This window comes from Thalassophryne amazonica, chromosome 20, assembly GCF_902500255.1.
Source record: "Thalassophryne amazonica chromosome 20, fThaAma1.1, whole genome shotgun sequence".
NCBI lineage: Eukaryota > Metazoa > Chordata > Actinopteri > Batrachoidiformes > Batrachoididae > Thalassophryne > Thalassophryne amazonica.
Genome location: NC_047122.1, coordinates 22,151,327 through 22,168,766, shown reverse-complemented (window position 1 = coordinate 22,168,766; position 17,440 = coordinate 22,151,327). Strand labels below are relative to the sequence as shown.

General features: G+C 40.4%; 1 protein-coding gene across 1 annotated transcript; it reads right to left on the bottom strand.

Annotated features, from left to right (window-relative positions):
• Positions 1–5,040: 5,040 nt before the first annotated feature.
• On the bottom strand, positions 5,041–16,157 carry LOC117501467 (transmembrane protein 65-like). The gene is given in 7 exon segments (XM_034160367.1): positions 5,041–5,815; positions 11,148–11,253; positions 11,710–11,752; positions 15,651–15,705; positions 15,781–15,854; positions 15,960–16,004; positions 16,133–16,157. Coding segments are annotated over 7 exon segments (477 nt in total). The 3' UTR covers positions 5,041–5,686.
• Positions 16,158–17,440: the final 1,283 nt, after the last annotated feature.

Sequence of the window (17,440 nt, the reverse complement as noted above, 5' to 3'; positions counted from 1 at the left end):
CACTTTTAGTCCTCCAACTTAAATTAAATTTGTAAAAACATTCATTATTTGTTTTATATAACGGCTAAAATAGATCCTTGTCATTTGATATTTTATTAATTTATAAACTGTTGTGTGTTGGGGGGTTTGGCTGGATGTTTTTGTGTTGTTTTCTTTTCTTTGCTCTCCAGGTGGTATGCAAACTGGTTTTTGTCTGTGGAGATGGTGCTGGCAGAAGAATCCTTCACCCTCATCAACATTATTGGCTGCACTTGTGGAGGATGTTCATGTGCAGGCCTATGCTCACGTGCAGACTTAAAGACTTTCAGCTGAAGCAGATAATGAGATGGCGTTCTGCATTTAAGCCATGAGTGATTCAAGCAGAATTGCCGGGAACTCGACCTTGTGACGTTCGTTTGTGAGACGCTGAGGACCGCGCCTGGGTTTGACATATCGTGCCTGTGAAGGAGGACGAGTGAGGGACACATGCTGTCAGCACATATCAGAGGTGATTGATTGTCTGAATAAGTGTTAATAGTAATTTGGTATTTTGTTACACAGTATATTTGAACATTGATGAGAATTGTGCAGCTCGCTTCTCACGGCCGTGGCGTGCGGACTGAAGATCCTCCACCTGTTTTGAGAGGCTGCTCATTTACATAAAGCTTAAATTCAGACCTGAATGTGTTGCTGATCATGTGTGCCTTTGAAGGATATTAGTTGTAGCTGTTGACTTACCTCATCTCTTCTATCCTTCAGAGTCAGTTTGTCGTGTCCACCTGCAGGGTGTTTGGCGGTGAAGTTGAGTCCAGAAGTGCCGGGCTTCGATCCCTTTGGGCGCTGGAGAGCGCGCCGTCCTTCACTCCGCCAGACAAACGCACTTTTATGTTGTACACGAAGTATTGCACAAAAGGGCAAATAAAACTGTTTTGTTTTTGGAACCGCTTTCTGGTTATTTAGCGCTGGGTTCAGTCAGACGCAGGTCCGCTCCTCAACCCGTGTCGGCACATAACATAAACAACAGAAAAGGGACTTACATTTTGGTGTTCCACGTGTAGTCCAGTGATGCTGTGCACTGACTTCGGACTTCCATTAAAAAGACTTTGTGCAGTTCCTCAGTGCAGCCAAAAATCACATCAGCTTTTCATCTGAACAGCTCTTCATGCACCCAGGTGGCTTACAGCGGAGTGGATTTTGTGTGTGTTCAAGAATTAGTAGCATCAGTTAGCTCAAGCAAATCATCGTGTCGTTGTCCCCCGCGAGCGTGCAACCGGTTTGTCGCTTGTGCGTGCGTGTACTACCAAAAAAGATTGTATATCCTCAGTGCAGTGAAAATTAAAAAAAAAAAATAAATCACGTCAGAAATTAGTCCAGCTTTTCATTCTTTCTTCCTGCTTACAGCCTTCAGACAGTGCAGGGGATTTGTTTTGTGTGTATATGTGTGCGCGCACACGCCTGTGTGAGTGCGCTTGCACGTGCAAGAGTGTGCACGTGCAAATGTGTGCACAAGCATGTGTGTGTGTGTGCGCAGAGTGCAATGGTACTAAACGCACAGAACCAAATTTGCACTTCAAATGACAGTAGAGTAGATTTGTTTTGTGTGTGCACGCACACACGTGCATGTGCATGCATGAGCACATGCATGTACATGCACGAGCACACATGCACGTGGATGCAAGTGTGCAGAGTGCAATGGTACCAAACGTATGGAACCAAACTGCACTCTAAATGCAATAAGTGAGCTCAGCATGACCAGTACACAAGTGCGGTACGTGCTTCCGGTCGGCGGCTATCGGGACAAACAAAGCCATGTGCACAGCTGTCAGTGCTGTTATTTATTATGCTTACTTTTGATGAGAAATGCCATTTATCGCACGCAGTAGTGAGCGATATTACGTTGATTACGCGTCCGCCGTCAAGCACGTGCATTTCTTTGTCCCGATGCCTTCCCATCAGCCCCCGCGCGCCCGAGATGCTGAACACACTTATGCAACACAAATGGGATGAATTAATCCATGTCATGTGACATACAAAGCACCAATGGAATGACAAGGATCCACTCAGCCGTTATCTACAGTAGTGTTCAGAATAATAGTGCTATGTGACTAAAAAGATTAATCCAGGTTTTGAGCATATTTCTTATTGTTACATGGGAAATAAGGTACCAGTAGATTCAGTAGATTCTCACAAATCCAACAAGACCAAGCATTCATGATATGCACACTGCTAAGGCTGAAGAGGACATGCCCTTGAAATGGGTGTTTCAACAAGACAATGACTCCAAGCACACTAGTAAACGAGCAAAATCTTGGTTCCAAACCAACAAAATGAATGCCTCGTAGATGCGAAGAAATCATGAAAAACTGTGGTTATACAACTAAATACTAGTTTAGTGATTCACAGGATTGCTAAAAAAGCAGTTTGAACATAATAGTTTTGAGTTTGTAGCATCAACAGCAGATGCTACTATTATTGTGAACACCCCCTTTTCTACTTTTCTATTTTTTTTTTTTGCTAATAGCCCAATTTCATAGCCTTAAGAGTGTGCATATCATGAATGCTTGGTCTTGTTGGATTTTTGAGAATCTACTGAATCTACTGGTACCATGTTTCCCATGTAACAATAAGAAATATACTCAAAACCTGGATTAATCTTTTTAGTCACATAGCACTACTATTTTTCTGAACACTACTGTAAATAAAATTCATAATGGACTGCAACACAAGGACAATGAAATAATTAATTAATGAATTATGTTTTTAACCATGAAATAATTACTTAAATATTTATGTATTTAATTCCAATTTTAATTAATAGAACATTTAAGTAATTAATTTAAATAATTATTTAATGATGCATTTATTTATTTACTTTAGGCACTATTACTCCTCCAATTTAAATTAATTAATGACACATTCAAGTAATTATTTAATGACATTTATTTATTTAATTTTGCACAGGTCACACTTCATTCTTCACATGAAGTAGACGCCAATTAGATCAATAACCTGCACGGATCATTTCTCATCATTTATGGAAACTTATCTCAGTCTGATAAACATGTCACAAATCAAATCTGCAGTCTTTTTTTCCATGGCAACAGCACCACAGTCAGTAAGTCATCAGCTGGAGAGAAAACAGTTCATAACCACTGGTTTAGGAATTATAACCAGGATTCCAAATGGAATAAATCCCACTAGTCTGAATTTAGATAAAGGGGTGAAGTCAAGAAGTCTGAATTTATTTATTTTTTGTGTGTGACTTAAAGTGCTTTACTAATTAAATCACTTTTTAACCAAACTTGAGAATGCTGGCTCTCATCTGGAATGAAACACACAAACATACAAATTTGTGGATAAAGTTACAAAATGACACTCAAACAGCTTGAAAGATGTTTGACATTCCACATTGTGATCTTGTGCCAGGTCTGCACTCTGAGTGCTGTTCTAGTTCCCTCAGCTGAGGAGCGTGCGTTTGATGCTCGTCTCAGCAGGATCACTCAAAACGAGAAAAATTATTTAAATTCAATAATGAAAGGCGTCAGAGTGCTCTCAACAAACATGACTTCCTTGTGGCTTTTTTTTTTTTGGGGATTGTTGGAAGAAACCTACACACACAGGGAGAACATGCAAACTCCACATAGAAAGCCCCTGACAGGAAGCAACCCCAGGACCTTCTTGCTGTGGGGTAACAATGACTTCTTGAAAACTCTGACACCAATCAATCAATATTTTTCTGATCAATATGAAGATCATCTCTCTAGCCCTATTGGTTGTGGATATAGCTGAAAATATGTCTTTTGCACCATGTTTTGTTGACCGTGGCCTTTGTCCAGTCCTCTCCAAAAGTTAATCATCTCAAGATATCCGCCCAAGTATTAATCCCACCATGTTCAGTGAAAATCTGTCCTGCAATCTTTTAGTTATCTTGTTCTCACACACTGTACAAATTACATTACCCTGGTTTGCTGGTGCACAGAGTAATAAATAAAATGACATCTGGTGGTGAGGTAGACCTTAGAGTGGAAGAGCAGATTAAATTTTAGTGCAGATCCCAATCAAAGCATGGATCCTGCTTTGGTTATCTGACAGCAATTCCTTTGATCTGAATCTGACCTTTGTCCGATCAAAAATCAAATCCTGCCTTTGATGGTTCATTCCTTTTATTCAGATACTTCCATTCTGACTGAATTTTGTTTTATCTTTGATTCTGGTTCCATCCATCCATCCATTTTCTTCTGCTTCATCTGAGGTTGGGTCACGGGGGCAGCAGCTCAAGCAAAGCCGCCTCCCGATCCACACACACCTCTGCCAGCTCCTCCAGGGGAACCCCGAGGCGTTCCCAAGGCAGCTGCGAGACGCAGTCCCTCCAGCGTGTCCTGGGTCTTCCCCGGGGCCTCCTTCCGATGGGACGTGCCTGCAACACCTCTCCAGCAAAGCGTCCAGGGGGCATCCGAAAAAGATGCCCAAGCCACCTCAGCCGGCTCCTTTCGACGTGGAGGAGCAGCGGCTTAGCAACGAGCTCCTCCAGAGTGATCAAAGCAACCAGAATCCCAGGCAACCAGAATCCTCCTGGGATTCTGGTTCCTTTGATCTTTATTCTGCCTTCAATCCTTAGGCTAGGATTCTGATTTCCTTTGGATAATGATTCTGCCCTTGATAATGATTTTGTTGATTCCTATTATGGGGCAGATCCCACCTTTGATCTGAAGATTTGTCAGATTCTTTGATCTGGCTCTTGATCTTTGACCAAGGAAGAAATACTACCTTTGATTGTTGATCACATTGTTAGTGCTGGTTGCAGGATCAGTGCAAAAAGAATGTACGTTCAGTGCTAAAGAGCAAATGTCAGGGTCTGCCCCTGGATCCCGCTTACAGGATCAAAGAAAGAGACAAACTGGTGACAGATCAAACATTAGCAATCAGGATCAAAGGTCAAAATTACAGACAAGTTATCAGGAGCAAAAGGTAAGTGATCAGGTTTAAAGGTCATGATCAAAGATCAGCAATCAGAGCCTAACAATGTTAGAGAAAAGATCAAAGGAGTATATTTACCATAATGAAAAGAGATCAAATACAGATGTAAATATAAGACTGTTGGACCGTGGTGCAGGTTTGTGAGCTTTGAATGTTTGTCTAGTTTTTACAAACATTTTTGATTTCTGCTGCAGGTTTGACATCTGTTGATTTAACTCCATGTGTCATCAATTGCCATCTGGAACTTTAAATGTGATGAAACCAAAGTCAGAATTTAAATATTGCACCGACTGTAACAGAAAAGTGTGAGAAGATAAAGCTTTTTGCACGCAAACATTCAGTGGAAACACCAAAATACACACCGTCACTGAACACCTCTTTTCTGCTCAAGACGTTCCAGAGTAAATAAAAACAGTCTGATAAAACAACTGCATCGGTTTTCATGAAGCTGAAATGATGTTGAGGTAACAACCGGAATTTTTTTCTTTTTTCCAAGTTAAAAATATTGAATGTCAGCAGTTTGTGCATCTTAAAAAAAATAAAATAAAATAAAGTGTTGATGAATAACACCCATAACTGACAAATTATTCTTCCGCCTTAAAGACGTTCACGATATTTAATTTATATTTTTTTTTTAAAGTGTCCTTTCATGGCATGAAATAGTGTTTCAAGTTTTGCCTTCTGGTTGTGTTTCTTTCGTTAGGAGGGGACTCCCTTGTTGTGCCGTTTGTTAGGCGTGGGATTTCGTGCCACCACTCGCTGGTGCTGCTGTTCCTTTGTCCTTCTCATCGTCATCGTTGAGAAAAAGCAGCGGGAACATTCCTAAAATACAGCCGATGGACACACCGATGGCTTTGCCCTGCAGAATTAAAAAACAAGAACATGCTGTGTTCAGGAAACATCCCCAAGTGGGAAATTACAAACTCCAGTTAAGACTAAATTATTTCAACATACGGTCAGGTTGGTGAAAATTCAGTGATCCGATATGCAACCGACATAAATTACCATTATGTCCTTAAGACGGTAATATTAGGGCCCCTTCACACATAACACGATTGAAGTCGACTAGCACAGGAAGGACAAATTGCATGCCATTTGTGAAAAATCGGAGCTGCCTCCAACGCCTCGTACATCTGCCGCTACAGCTATTCGCACACATCAGCGGCTAAAAGACAGAGTGCCCTGCGAGAGCACATTCGATCCCTCTCGCGGCAGGTGTCAGCCAAATTCCAGGTGACACATGAACATCCAACACCGCCCGCTTGACACTTAGAAAATGTGTGACGATTTGTGCTGGTCACATGAAAATAGTGAGCAGACGATCACTTTCGAGCTTGATGTGAAATCTGTCTAAGTGCCCCCACGAGTGTGGCATTGCAAAACGTAACACACGTGGTGCATGTGTCCTGCACGTATGCGCGTGTTGCGCCCCCTGAAACACGTGGCGCATGTGTGTGTTGCGCCTCCCCCGCTCCCCCCTACACGTGGTGTGTAAGGGGGGGGGGGGTGCTTATATGTATGTACAAACATGACAGACATGAACACATGCGGGGCCAGACAGCCAGGTCAGAGTGCACACAGCACGAGGAGATGACTCCTAGCTGCTGACCAGAGACACAAATGACGGCTCAGTGCACAGGACATGTCACAGTACAAACACAGAGACCACAGCCAGGACAGGTATATTAATAAGTACTACACTACCGACATACACAATTACATAACAAATGACTAAAAAATAATGATCACATAACTAGAGTTGGGTATCGAGAACTGGTTCTTTTCGGGTATCGTTAAGAAATGATTTGATCCACTGACATCAATAGTCTTTTTGTTTAACGATTCCCTTATCGGTCCTTCAGAGTTTTTAGGGGAGGTGATGGTCTTGTGGTTAAGGTGTTGGGCTTGAGTCCAGAAGATCATGGGTTCAAATGCAAATAAATGCAGTCCATTTACCATTTATTTGAGGGCGTTTGTCGGGAAAATGATCATTTCTCTATGTTGATTACAGACCCTGCAGCGGCTCTGTAATCAACCGTTTCTGCAGCGCGAATCTGCTTTGAACCCTGAACCAATGAAGCAGTACTCCGATCCACTGCTTTGTTGGTTCTTTGCTTTGCTCCTCTTAAGAAGCGGCAATGCTGCTTCTTATGCCCTCTCAAAGCCATTAAAATATGTTATGGTGAGTCACTTTTGTGCAGATTAAAGTGACTGAGACTCCTGTCTTGTTGCGAGAAAGAAACAAGAATCATCCTCTGTTCTGTTGCTCCAAATGCTGCCGCTCGGAATGAATAATTTCAAAGCCAATCACTGTTTCAATCAAATGACACCTCTTTCCAAAGGCTGTAATACAAACAAACTGCAATCGATCAAATTTTTTTTCCCCCTCCCAAAATGAGATGTCCTGGCTGACATGCAGCAGCCCACGACTGTATGGCTGCAGACTCCAGCAGCCAGCTGAGCTCAGCTCAGATGCATGGAGTGACTTTCATGCCATTAATGTCTAAAAAGAAATGCTTTTGACAAAAACTACAGATTTTGTTTATTTCTATTTATGTCCAGAGATCAAGGATCCAATAACCAATTTTATATTTATTTACTTTGAGACTCAATAAAATGTTGTTGACATAGAAAACCTGGAAAGCCTACTTTTAGTACACAGAAAATTCACAGGAGGTATCAATAAGGGAATCGATAAGGAATTGGATCGATAATGGTATCAATATCAATAAAATCTTATCAATACCCATCCCTACACATAACAGAGTGACACGGTGTGTGCGCTGAACAGACAGGGGGCGTGTCCGCTGACAGCAGCAGCTGTTGAGATCTCTGGTTCTGGATGTCCCAGCTGGGGAACATGACTGTGTTTGGACAGACATGAACTTACAACTGTCCACTGCGATGCGCATGTATCTGCTTGCTGTCCTCATGTGGACATACATAAAAACAAATATCGCTGATAGGACAGCTGCAGCGAGAGAGCGCACACTGACAGGCTGCCCCAGCTAAAATGAATGGTCAGATCATAACCCGCAGTGGGCGTTCTGAAGGTCACGTCACCCACATGAGCTCTGTTCCACATGATGCAGTGTCTGTCCTGCATGTGCGTCGTTGACAGGACAGGCGTGTCGGGCTGGACACAAATGTGGGGCCAACTGGACACACCAGTCCAGCAGATGTGGACATGATAAGAGTGCACTGCTTCATTCATGTTAATTCATGACTGTACATCTGTGATCATGGGTCATCTACAGAGGAACAGACGGTTCATACTTGTATTATCTGCTCGATAAGAGGGATTCAATACAATGCTGTGTTTTTATGGTGTGTGATTTTATTATTATTATTAAATAAATATATTTATCTCCTTGTTGATTTCAACCACTTTACGCACCTTTTATAGGACAGCGATGGTCGCGCAGTGGTAAAGTTTCTGACCGGCACTCAGAGCTTTTGTAAACTGCAGGTTCAAATCCCCTGGGTGGCATTTTTTTTTTTTTTCCACAGCAGCTGCGTGATGTGGTTACACATGCTCCAGCTCCTCACACTGTGTTCCCGCTGTGACAGTTTTGTGCATGCTCATACACGAAATTGTTGCAGTGGGATTGTTCATGCCTTCCTGACCACGTGTCCCTCCCAACGTCAGCTCAATGTTTTCGTGGTTCAGTCATATGAGCTGTTTCACTATGATTCGCCCTGATTTGTACTTATTCATACTATGTGTGAAGGGGCCCTGACAAATGCTACTTAATGACTTAAATCGTTTAGTTTTGTTTGCATCATATATATGTCAAAGAGTCTGCAATTTGGTAGAATCTCCAATTCTACCAGCAGAGTCTCCGATCGAAGAATCTACTAGTAGAGTTTCCAATCGCATTCTCTACTGGTAGAATCTCCAACTCTACCAAATTGCAGACTCTACTTTGTCAAATACACATACACTAATATACATACATACATACATAGACACACACATGTACAGGTGTATACAAAAGTTTGGGCACCCCTGATGATTTCCATGATTTTCCTTTATAAATCATTGGTTGTTTGGATCATCAATTTCGGTTAAATATATCATATAGCAGACAAACACAGTGATATTTGAGAAGTGAAATGAAGTTTATAGGATTTACAGAAAGTGTGCAATAATTATTTAAACAAAATTAGGCAGGTGCATAAATTTGGGCACCCCAACAGAAAAAATACATCAATATTTAGTAGATTCTCCTTTTGCAGAAATAACAGCCTCTAAATGCTTCCTATAGCTTCCAATGAGAGTCTGTATTCTGGTATTTTGGACCATTCTTCTTTACAAAACATCTCAGGTTTGTTGGTTTCTGAGCACAGACAGCCCGCTTAAAATCACACCACAGATTTTCAATAATATTCAGGTCTGGGGACTTGTGATGGCCATTCCGGAACATTTTACTTGTTCCTCTGCATGAATGTCTTAGTAGATTTTGAGCAGTGCTTAGGGTCGTTGTCTTGTTGAAAGATCCAGCCCGGGCACAACTGATTCATGAACATTGTTCTCAAGAATCGGCTGATACTGACTGGAATCCATGTGACCCTCAACTTTAACAAGATTCCCAGTACCTGCACTGGCCACACAGCATGATGGAACCGCCTCCAAATTTTAAGTGTTTTTCTTGGAATGCCGTGTTCTTTTTCAGCCATGCATACCACCCCTTGTTATGTCCAAATAACTCAATTTTAGTTTCATCAGTCCATAGCACCTTATTCCAAAATGAAGCTGGCTTGTCCAAATGTGCTTTAGCATACCTCAAGCATTTTTGTGGCATGTACGTAGTAAAGGCTTCCTCTGCATTACAGCAATTCTTTGTGCAAAGTGTGCTGCATAGTTGAACAATGCACAGAGACACTATCAGCAGCAAGACCATGTTGTAGGTCTTTGGAGCAGGTCTGTGGGTTAACTATGACTGTTCGCACCATCCTTCACTTCAGCTTATCTGAGATTTTTCTTGGCCTGCCACTTCGGGCCTTAACTAGTACTGTGCCTGCGGTCTTCCATTTCCTCACACTGGAAACTGACAACTGAAATCTCTGAAATGGCTTTTTGTATCCTTCCTCTAAACCATGATGTTGAACAATCTTTGTTTTCAGGTCATTTGAGAGTTGTTTAGAGACTCCCATGTTGCCACTCATTAGAAGAGATGCAAAGAGGGGAAACAATTGCAAGTGGCCACCTTAAATACCCTTTCTCATGATTGGATACTGTGTAAGGAGGTCAAGGGTCAATGAGCTTACCAAACCAATTTTGTGTTCCAGTAATTAGTGCTAAATGTATTCAAAGCAATAAAATGACAAGGATGCCAAAATTTATGCACCGGCCCAATTTTTAAGTGTACACTTTCTGTAAATACTAGAAACTTCATTTCACTTCTCAAATATCACTGTCTTTGTCTGCTATATGATATATTTAACTGAAATTTCTGATCGAGATAACCAATCATTTATAAAGGAAAATCATGAAAATTATCAGGGGTGCCCAAACTTTTGCATACAATTGTGTGTGTATAATTATATATATATATATATATATATATATATATATATATATATATATATATATCCCAATCTCAACTTGGATTTTCTGAATTTATTGTTGCCTTGAACACAGCAACCAACCTGTAGCTTGTTGCTTAATCATGCACCGATTTTAACCAAATATGAGGTACTTTTAAGATTCTGGCCTCTCAATGTGAACTTTGAACTTTTAAATTTATTCTCCAAGAACCACACGTGGCAGAAAGGGCAAACGATACATTTTGTGAATCCTTACGACAAAAGGGACACTTTAGCATAGTTTTCAAGAAGATCTCATCAATTTGAAAATCTGACCCCTGCAGAAGTTCAAACTGTGACCTTTAACCTCTAAACGTCAATAGAAGAAACAGCAACATCAGATTTGTGGTTAGTAGCAGTGAGAAGACTATATTTATGTTTTCTGCCAAAAATTGACATGAATCTGCACACAAAACCACACCCCACACCACAGGCCACACCCCACTCTGCAAGTGGCTCCGATACAGAATCTGGACACAAACTGTGGCTCAGTGGCCGTGACTGAAAAATCAGTTCTTCACTTTGGGAGTAATTGTGCTGACGGGCAATCAGACGGTCCTGCATCAATAAATGAATGAATGAATTAAAAACGGGCTGCTCACCATGTGGGAGCTGACTCGAGTCTGCCACATGTCCACCTGTTTGGGTGTCAAATCTGGAACCTGCATCCCCAGTTTGGACGCCAGAACCTCCACATAGCCCGCGAGACTGGAAATCAGGATTAAAAAAGTACAAGCATCAAGTGTGAGACACGAACCTGTCAGGCAGAAATTCATCGATCACCTTCAAATAATCAATAAAAGTCAGAAGTAGAATTTGGACTCAGTTTGTTCAATGTGAAGATTTGTTTGCTGCTTCATAAGAAATGTTCACAGTTCACACACACAAAAACCCGTTTATTAAAAAACAAACAAACAGAAGAATGATTCCGCTGTCTACAAACTAATTTAAAATAGAAGAATGAACGTCTGTTTATTTTTACTGTGAGCGCCAAATAAACTGCAACTTTATGAAACAATAATAATTCACGATCAAACGCTCCGACTCACAAAACAATTTAAGATTGTTGGAGTCTGAAATGTGAACGTTGTCAAGAAAGAAAGAACACACAGACCTGCAGCTGCCTACAAACAAACGTTAGTACGGGTTTGAACGCATGCTCACCCGAGACCGGCCAGATCCGAAACCAGGTTGCCCAAAGCTGCAGCTGCAAAAACACACACAAGAAAAAAAACAAACAAACCAAAAAAAACACAAAAAAAAAAAACACTTTGAAATTCAACTTTCATCAATAAAACAGGGTTCTTATGGTGAATTCGGGATGAGAACAGTGGGCAATATTTTCATGCCGTTATGTCGCCATAACAAAAATGTAACAAGGCAACTTCAAAGTGCATCATAATGATCACTGTGAAGACGAGTTTCCAAGTTTTTATTGGTGAAACGGCATTCAGGAAAAAAAAGCAACCAGGAACAACTTGTGTGAAAGTCCTGATTTTATTGTAGTAAGAATTTGAACTAGATCTTCAAGGGATGCATCGTTGTTGCAAATAAAATCCCTGGAAATTCATAGAGGTCAGTTTTCATCGTGAACACAATTTTTGGCACCATGACCTTAAAAAAAAAAACAGATGAATGCCGTTCATCATCCAACTAGACCTCAAACTTCAAGACATGTATCCTTGCTGCCAATTCAGTAAATTACCCTTATTTCTTTGAAAAGTTATTGGGAGTACAGTGTTGTGGGAGGTTCCCCCATGACCTTCAAAATTAGGTCGCCAATCATCACTGAAGCTGGCCGAGAACTTCAAAGGATGCATGTTAGTTGCAAATTTGACAAACCCGTCTGAAATCCTTGGAATGTTATTGAGAGTTCACTCTTCATCGCACACAGGCACTAGTTTTGGCTTTGTGACCTTCAATATTTGGTCAAGAACACTCATGACACCTGACCTTGACCTTCATAGTGCAGCAGATAACTGCAACAATCTTGCTAATGGTGATATAAGCACCAAAGTTGGCACAAATACTCCTTAGACATTACTCTTTTGAAAAAAATGACTAGCCACTTGAATTTTCAATAGCCGGCCAGGTTGGGGTCAATTGAAGAATTTCACAGGGGTCAAAATTAAAAATGCTCCAATCAAATTGAAAATGACACTACATTATTTGTCTGATCACAACAATTCTAAAAAGGTATAGGTTGGACTATCTATGACTGAATGTTCAGGGGTTATGGGGTAAAAACAGGAAAAATGGTGACAAAGGTCAGTTTCAGTTTCTACAGGGGTCAGAAGTTAAAGTTCTTTCAATATTAGTAAAAAGTGATGCAAATTATTGATTGAGCTAATAGGAATAATAAATGGAATAGTTTTGACTGTGTTGAATGTTTGGTCTCCAAAGTAAAGGTCAAACGAGGTCAACATCCATTGGATTCTATGACATGTGACATATGTTACCCCGTAACATGATAAATAAGCATGATACATGGTCCAAACTATTCCTTTTTAAAACCCTGTTAACTCACTAATAATTCACATCTTTTTTTTTAACACCAAAATTGGAGCAATTTCAACTTTTGACCCCTGTACAAAATGAAACTGACCTTTGTCATTTTCGCTGTTTTACCTCACAGACTGTCCAAACTATATCTTTTTGGAATCATTATGATCAGACAAATAATTGCAGTGTAGTTTCAATTGATTAGAGCATTTTTAATTTTGGCCCCTGTGTAATTCTTCAATTGACCCCTACCTGGCCGCCTATTGAAAATTCAAGGGGCTAATTGTTTTGTTTTTTTTTCCCAAAAGAGTAATGTCTGAGTAATTTGTGCTGAATCTGATGGTTTGTATCACATCAAACAGAGCAGGATTTTGCTCTAAATATTCTCTTAGCTGCTGCACTAATTTGGTAAACTCATTTCAGATCTGTTAAATGTTATATTGAATACAGAGTTTCAGATGGACAGTATTTCTATGTTCCGCCACTGGGGGGACAAGAAAAATGCAGATATTAAAAAACAACAACAACAACAAAAAAAAAGACTCCAAATGTATTTATTTTTAAATCCACTTTCCTGGTTCCACCCCAAATAATCTGATTCTCACACAAAACCTGCTGGATGCAGTAAATTCAAAGGCCAATTATTTCTTTAAGTAAATTTGAGGGTTGGCAGGAAAATAAGCTCTTTTACTCATTAGTGATTCTGCAAAAAAACATGAAGAAGGAAGAAAAAAAACTCAGCAGAGAAGAAGAATATTTTAAATGGTTCCAATTGAAGAACTTAATGTAGATTTGATTTCACTGACTGCGATTTGAGTCTCTGGAAGCAGTTGTTTGTGTTCTTACTGTTTGACCTGTGATGAGTGGGGGGGAAAAAAAAAGTGATCGTGCTTCAATTTCCAGCGGGTTTTTTTCCCTCTCCAAATTCTTCAAAGAGAAAAACCCGCTGATGGCGATGGGCAGCAGAGAGAATAATTTTTCCAGCACTGCTGACATCAGCTTTTATTGACAAACGAGTGTCAGCTGCTGTAACTCGTCAAAGAATAAACAGCAGAAACGGTTCAGCGGCTCAGTAGGCTGGACGAGCCTGAATCCGAGGACGACAGAGTGACTGATCTCCAGCCCGTTGCCGGCTCCTGATTTGCACTTGCAGAGGAAACTGGAGCCAGGTATCCATGGAAACGGGATAACCCAAGGTGAGGGGAAGGCGAGCTCAGCTGCCTTCATGGTGCAGTACGACCCTAAGCAGAGATTTTATTTTCAGATATACACGGGAGAACGCACCAACAAAGAGTTGACTGTTAAAGACGTTTATACGGATGACATCATCACCTGAGGCCAACGCCGTGTGTCAGACGTTAACAGAGTGTACCTTTGGCCTAATTAAAGCTGAGACACCACATGTTCATATAAGCATAGTAGCGCAATCAGTTAGTGTGCTCACTTCCATTAGAAGGTTCCTGGTTCCTGTTCTCCATGAACATCTTTAGTTCTGTCAGGAAGGACATCTGGCATAAAAAGCCAAAATCAAGAAGCAGCTCCATGGGGTGTCCCAGAGACACAGGAACTTAAGACCACAGGGGCCTGGCACCAGGTACCAATTTACCTTTAGTCTTACCTTACAGCCCTCTCCACCAGCGGGTGTGGCTACCATTGCGTTAAAGCCAATTAGCAACAATTTTCCACAACACTTCTGTTGACACTGGTTCCTAACAGCAGGTTTTTTTTTTTTTTCCTTTTTTTTGGTTATAATATTAATTTACAAAAGATATTTTCTGATACTCTTTGATACTGTTTTTACTACTTATTTTCTACTTTCTTGACCAACAGTAACAAGAGTCATCACAAGATGACATATCCCCCCCGGCCCCCACAATCAGTAATGCAAAGTTTAATACAATTGTCGGGGGATTTTGGGGATCTCGTTGTGATCGTGAAAATTGACCAAGTTCAGTGTAATTGACTGATGTCGGGGGATCACCCAAGTGGTACGTCAAATATCGCACCAACACATGGTGGCAATGACAATATCCTGAATATTTTGCTGAGACCTTGAAATTGACTCCAAGGTCACTATAACTGACCTCGTGTTGGGGATCACCCAAGTACACCCTCATGCTAAATATGAGTGAAATTTGTGAAGTGGTTCTTGAGATTTTGCACTAACAAGAGAAAATGGACAGAAGTGCTGATCGCTACCCCCCCCCCATCCCCGTATTTCATACCGGGTGGATAAAACTGATGGATTCACGTAGACCGATTCAGGTGCATACTCTGGTTTTTGTAGTTTGTGGTACGGCGATGGGTGGTCACTTGTTTCTCAACATTTCTCTTTAAAATTACACCAATCATCTTGGTTTTTTAGATTTTCGTGGCGTTTCCCCGAAACCGGCTACTCTATGTGTCGTCAACATCAGACATTGAAACACAACAAAACAAAAAAAACCCACAGAAACAAAAGTAATAGAAGACGATCTGTCTGCACTGAAACACGGACAAAGGAAAGCAGGCTTTTAACCATCTGAGAATAAAGTGATCCATTTCTGTAGGACTGGTCTGAGTTTAAAGTTCAGATCTATGTCAGCAGGTTCAGGTCCGCTTACCGGCCATAGTGGAGATTCCTAGTGTGACGCCAATGGAAAGCTCGATCTGCGTCCCCTGCCAGAGAATAGAACATCGTCAAATATGCGATAATCTGCTCCGAACATCAAGTTTGAATTGGAGTAAAGTCACTTACTTGCTGCGATCATGATGTGCGTTGTCAAGGAAACCAAATCCAATGAAGGGGATGGCATTGTGTAGCAACACTGCAATGAAGGGCAACATATCAACACACAACACTCAGCCAAAAACACCACCTCTTTATTGAGTCGCTTCTCTGCCCCGTGTCTCAAAGTCATTAAAGTTCTCACCGTATCTGATCTGAGCTGCAGTTGGTGCCGATGGTTCCGCGGCCCCTGAAAAACAACAAAAACACACAAGGAGCTCGTTTAATAAATGCTGAGGTTTGAATTAAAGCTCCTGCAGCAGAGCAGAAAACAAAAATGAAATCAGAATCTCAGGATATCCGCAGACAACATCTGACAGTCAATTCCATGAACAATGGACATGACCAGGCAAAAATTATTTTCTGGTATAGATTCTGAAAAAGAGAGCAAGTTATTTATAAACCCCCAACTTAACAATACAAGCCACATTAATTAGGAAATATCCCTTTCCCACATGAATTTGACAGTCAAATGATTAGTTAAATGATCAGTTTTGTCAGATTTTTACATTTTATTTTTTTTGGTTTGACATCTATATATTAAAAGCCTAAATGGCCTCCGTGTACAGATGTGCCTGTGTGTGTGTGTGCCTTCAATCACAGAGAAACTGGGGAGAGCTGAGATTTGCCGTTTGGTATGTTGATGTATTTTGGGTCAAGGATGAACGCCACCGAAACACAATGTTAATAGCACTAATATTTTAATATTTTTGTAAAAACTATGGATATTGGCTAACAACACTGAACAATGGATGTTGATAATTAGCCTACATTCTGGACTCACACACCATTCCAGCAGGAGGCGGTAAATCATCTATATATTAAAAGCAAAGTGATATTTGGTATGTGTGCATTTGTGATTTTATTATTAAGTTCAATGTTGGTACATAAAATAATTTGTAAATACATAAAAAAAAACATGAATGACACAAAACAGTGAAAACACTTAAGTCCGCCAAGGATGCAATAAAAATCATCAGTGTTTATTTGTCTGTCTTTTAGCAAGATTACGTCAAAACTATTGCACGGATTTGACAAAATTTTCACCACAGATTTAAATTAGACGAAGGAAAACTCCATTAAATTTTGGAGGTGATCTGGATCCAGATTCTGAATTAAGCTTCACTTCATATTGGCTTTGAAGGACTATTGTTAGGAGGATTAAGTAAAAAAACTACTGCACAAATTTTAATAAAATTTTCAACACTGATATATATTACGTCATGGAAGACTCCATTAAATTTTGGAGGTGATCTGGATCAAGATTTCCCTTTATATAGAGTTTGAAGGATTACTTCAAACTACTTCACGGATTCTCACCACATTTGCACCACAGATAGATATTAGGGCATGGAAGACTTCACTGAATTTGGAGGTGATTTGGATCTGGATTAGCAGACGTCAGAAATCTCTGATTGCTCTTGTTTCCATTCTGGTCTGTTTAAAAATCAAATGACAAAACAGAAGTAATAAACAGTAATACCAAGTGTGTATATGATAACAACACCTAAACACATTAAAACAGTAAATTAACAGGAAATAAAAGTGTTGAGTTCCTCTAAAACTGTTGAGGTCTAAGATTCTAAAAACATTCTGGACTCACATCATTCAAATTCATAATAAAAC